At 35.4% G+C, this 4,521-nt stretch overlaps 1 protein-coding gene across 1 annotated transcript; it reads left to right on the top strand.

Moving 5' to 3' along the window:
* Positions 1–1,684: 1,684 nt before the first annotated feature.
* Positions 1,685–3,500, top strand: LOC121742090 (dnaJ homolog subfamily B member 3-like). Its single transcript, XM_042135124.1, has 5 exons — positions 1,685–1,998; positions 2,213–2,306; positions 2,574–2,647; positions 2,839–2,895; positions 2,965–3,500. Exons 1-5 carry the CDS (start codon positions 1,894–1,896, stop codon positions 3,292–3,294), a joined length of 660 nt encoding a protein of 219 aa, XP_041991058.1. The 5' UTR covers positions 1,685–1,893; the 3' UTR covers positions 3,295–3,500.
* The last annotated feature ends 1,021 nt before the right edge of the window (positions 3,501–4,521 follow it).

Genomic DNA, 4,521 nt, shown 5'->3' with positions numbered 1-4,521 from the left:
GAGACGAATCAAGCCAGACGAGCTCGGTCTCGGGCTCAAACACCCTATTGTCCATGTACTTGACTGCCACGATGGCTGACACTTCCTGCATGACGCCTCCCCAATATCAAGCCCATCTTGCCGAAATTGAGTATATGGCAAGACAAATTGGTATTCCACCTACAAGTGGCTTGGGTGCACCGCCACCGCCTTCGGGGGATGATTCGTCGGCGGAGTAGTTTTTAAGTGTGTAATTTTTTTTATTTTAATTATGTATTTTTTTTAATTATGTAGTTTTTTTTTAGGATTTTAAATTGTAATTTTATTTTATTTAATGAAGTGTGTTTTTATTAATTGAATTTGTTGGAAATAAAAAAATGAAATTGAATGAATAGTTAAGGGATGAGATGCTTAAGAGATGGAGAGATGCATGTGCTGTCTCTTAGTTAAAAGATGGAGTGAAAAGGACAGTGGGGCCCATGAATAGTTAGAGCATCCACAATGGCGCCTAGCGCACCGCCTAGCCGAGCCTCGGCGCTAGGCGGTGCGCTCGGCGAACCATTGCAACCGCCTAGCGGTTTTCCGAAAAAAAAATCGCCTAGCGCTAGGTGATATATGGGCGCTCGGCGATCCGCTCTGCGCCATTGCAGGGTCCGGATCGCCGAGCACATCGTCCAGCGGATTTTTTAATTTTTTTATTTAATGTTTTTTTTATGAAACTCATTCTTGGTTGTTTCTCTTTTATAGAGACATCCTTGAATGTTTTATGTTTCACTTTTAATGTGGGACAAACTCATTCTTGGTTGTTTCTTTTATAGAGATATCCTTGAATGTTTTATGTTCCACTTTCGATGTGGGACAAACTCATTCTTGGTTGTTTCTCTTTTATAGAGACATCCTTGAATGTTTTATGTTCCACTTTCGATGTGGGACAAACTTATTCTTGGTTGTTTCTCTTTTATAGAGACATCCTTGAATGTTTTATGTTCCACTTTTAATGTAGGACAAACTCATTATTGGTTGTTTCTCTTTTGTAGAGATATCCGTGAATGTTTTATGTTCCACTTTCGATGTGGGACAAACTCATTCTTGGTTGTTTCTCTTTTATATAGACATCCTTGATTGTTTTATGTTCCACTTTCGATGTGGGACAAACTCATTCTTGGTTGTTTCTCTTTTATAGAGACATCCTTGAATGTTTTATGTTCCACTTTCGATGTGGGACAAAATCATTCTTGATTGTTTCTCTTTTATAGAGACATCCTTGAATGTTTTATGTTCCACTTTCGATGTGGGACAAACTCATTAATGAGGATGTTGTAATGTTATTTTAATTTTAATGAAGTGTGTTTTTTTAATTAATGTACTTTTTAAAATTTTAATATTATTATTGAATTTTCTCGTATTTGTGTCGTAAATTTAATTCCGTATTTTGTGTGATTGTCAATTATTATTTGTTTTATATAATTAGGAGTGATGTGGCTAGGCTATTGGTGGGCTATTTGCTTGTCCTGATGATGTGGCATGAGGATTTTTAGTGCTGATGATGTGGCAGGAGGAGTTTGTGGCTGGGCTATGCCTGAGCGAAAACTATTGTGGATGCTATTAAGAATCTAGAGACGGATAAGAGACAGCTTTGCGGATGGTGTAATCCATTGCACGCATATATATAAATAATTGCGAAAATTAATCTTTCCAGAGGCTTCTAAGCATAGAGCGATCTCCCTCTCAAAAAAAATGCTGAGGTTTCGTGGCGTTGTAATCTTGCAGCCTTTGTTGAATAGTACTCCATTTAGCAGCGTGTCGGATATTTATTTATTCGTGTGAAAAGGATTGGCTGGTTTTGAGGTGATTGAAATCCTGATTCCTGAAATTTGTCGACAAGATTGAATTTTTGAGAGAATACACTGAGAAATGGCAGCTGGGGAAGAGAGAAACTGTGATTTCTATGGTGTGATGGGGCTGAAGAAAGAATGCACGCCAGCTGAACTGAGAAATGCCTACAAGAAACTTGCATTGGTTAGAATTTGTCATTTTCAAATTTTGTTTTATTTCTATGATTATTTGCAACTTTTCTTGAAACTTAATTGAAAAGATTGATTCTTTGGATGCCGTTGAATCATTGTGATATGAATTGTGAAGATCATGTTAAATTCTCTTTTGCTTGAATAAGAGATGGGAAGTTGTATAGATGTTGATGAATTGAGTTGTGTTTGTTTTTCATTAATGGTAGAAATGGCATCCGGATCGTTGCAGTGCTTCTGCAAATCAAAAGTTTGTGGAAGAGGCTAAGAAAAAATTCCAAGATATTCAGCAAGCATATTCAGGTATTTGGAGCTTCATTTTACTTGACTTGATTGCTAGAAAATGTGTTTTGATGGATAAATTGTGTGGATGATGGAGAAAAGAAGAAAATTTGGGGATGAATTATTCATTACTCTTCACTAATACATAGATTGGCTATTGTAGAAATGTTGCTCTAGGATGTTTGGTGTTTTGAATTGTGATTTGTTGTTGATTATTTGCTGAGAGTGGCAAGTGCAGCAGGTTTGCTTGTATGATGATTCGACTCACGAGAATTTTTATGTTCTTAGTTCTTTCGGATGCGAACAAAAGGTTTCTGTACGATGTAGGCATCTATAACAGCGATGACGATGATGATGAAGATGTGAGTTGTAATTAAGCATTTCACTTCCTCTCTTATTCAAGGCACACTTGAGTTTTTTTGTTGTATTTTCTTTCTTAGTTAGTAGACATCAAGATAAATAGGGGGCATTTTCTATTACTTGTGTCAATTGAAATGAATTGCTTTTCATTCATTTGTGTAAAATTTGATTTTAGATTTGGGATATTATGCAGGGCATGGGTGATTTCTTGAGTGAAATGGCAGTAATGATGAACCAAAATAAGCCAAATGTGAGTTCTTTTTCATTGAATCAATTCATCAAGCCATCAACTAAGTTGTGGGATTATATGGTTTAACAGGAAAGAAATGAGAGTTTTGAAGATCTGCAAGTTCTATTTCATGAGATATTCCAGAGTGACACCGATGTCTCGGACTCTTCTTCTCGTGCAAACACGCGTGCCTCGTCCAGTGAGGCATCAAGCACCTCGAACAAGAGAAACTGCTCCGAGATGAGCTCTCGAAAGTTCACCACCGAATCCACCCAACTTGAGGGATTCTGCATAAGACAGGCGGAGCACCAGCAAAATGCAGACGGAGAAACAATGGCGAGAGGTAGCAGCAGGCGGGATGGGCAGAAGCAGAAGGTCTCGACTGGCCACGATGTCTCGTCTAGAGGCATATCTGCGTAGATATGCTGCAACTCTAAGCTCTAACAATTGGCTAATCCTACATATGTATACTCAACAAATCGAAATTGGATTTGAAGCTGGGAATGTGCTGTGCCTCTTGGCATATATTGTTACTTGATTTTGTGCTTCGTATTTCTTCTTTTTTTCCGCTTGTATTTGTGTATGGAAACATGTTTTCATATGTAATGATGTTCAAGCTTTCTTCATTTTTTTTTATGCTGTTTGCATTTAGTATCTTTTCATGTCTACTTAGTTTGGTTGAAAGTCGAAAATATTGGAATCAAAAGTAGTTATTCACGTTACGTAAGTCATATATGTTGAATTCGATTAATAAAAATAAAGAGTAAACTTTGATAAATAGTCCTTGGAAAAATTATGTTTCAAAAATTTGAACTGCAAAAAAATCATGCAAGAGATATCTTAACTAACAAGTTGAAATAATAAGAGCATAAAAATCAATTTATTACCTCTTATAACTCCTAGTTAAATAATACCTCATCTGGCCCCTAAAAATAGACTAGTTTTACCAATTTGGGTCTTCCCTTAAAATTAAACAAAGTCTAAGTATGAAAAGTTTTTCAACAAATAATAATTTTATACATCATTTATAATGTGAACCCCATAATCCACTAATACTCATTCCACTCCTTTTTTTCTCTGTTATTTTTTCTCATTTCTCTCTTACTTTACCAATTGCATATTAAAACTCGTATCATTTACAATTTATCTATTTTTTAGAGATGAATGAAGATTTTTTTCTTGAAACTTAATCACATATTTAATAAATGGAAAATATAAGTTAAAAAAATCAACCACAAGGTTAAATTTTTTTTAAGAAGAACAATTCTTTTATGATTCACTTAACTAAGATGTCAATAAATCATTGTTAAGAATATACCTTGACTGATCATTTTATATTATCCATAAACTTCGGTTATTGAACAATGTTTCGCAAACATACTCCATGTTGTAATTCCACAAAAGAATCTATGAATTTTGCTTTTACTGTAGAGGTGGCCAGGTGGGCTATCAATCTCTGTTTAACACTCTTCCAAGATATAGTCCCTCCGATTAGCATAAATACAATCTATCATTTTAAATATTGCCAACACTTTATCCACATATGATCTTTTGTGATAATCCAAGTTCATCTAAGGAACGACCCTGATGTATTTCTATTGTAGTAATACAGATGAAACGTCATCCGAATCTTCAATTTAAATTTTA

This window comes from Salvia splendens, chromosome 7 (assembly GCF_004379255.2).
Source record: "Salvia splendens isolate huo1 chromosome 7, SspV2, whole genome shotgun sequence".
Lineage (NCBI taxonomy): Eukaryota > Viridiplantae > Streptophyta > Magnoliopsida > Lamiales > Lamiaceae > Salvia > Salvia splendens.
This window is presented reverse-complemented; position numbering and strand designations above follow the sequence as displayed.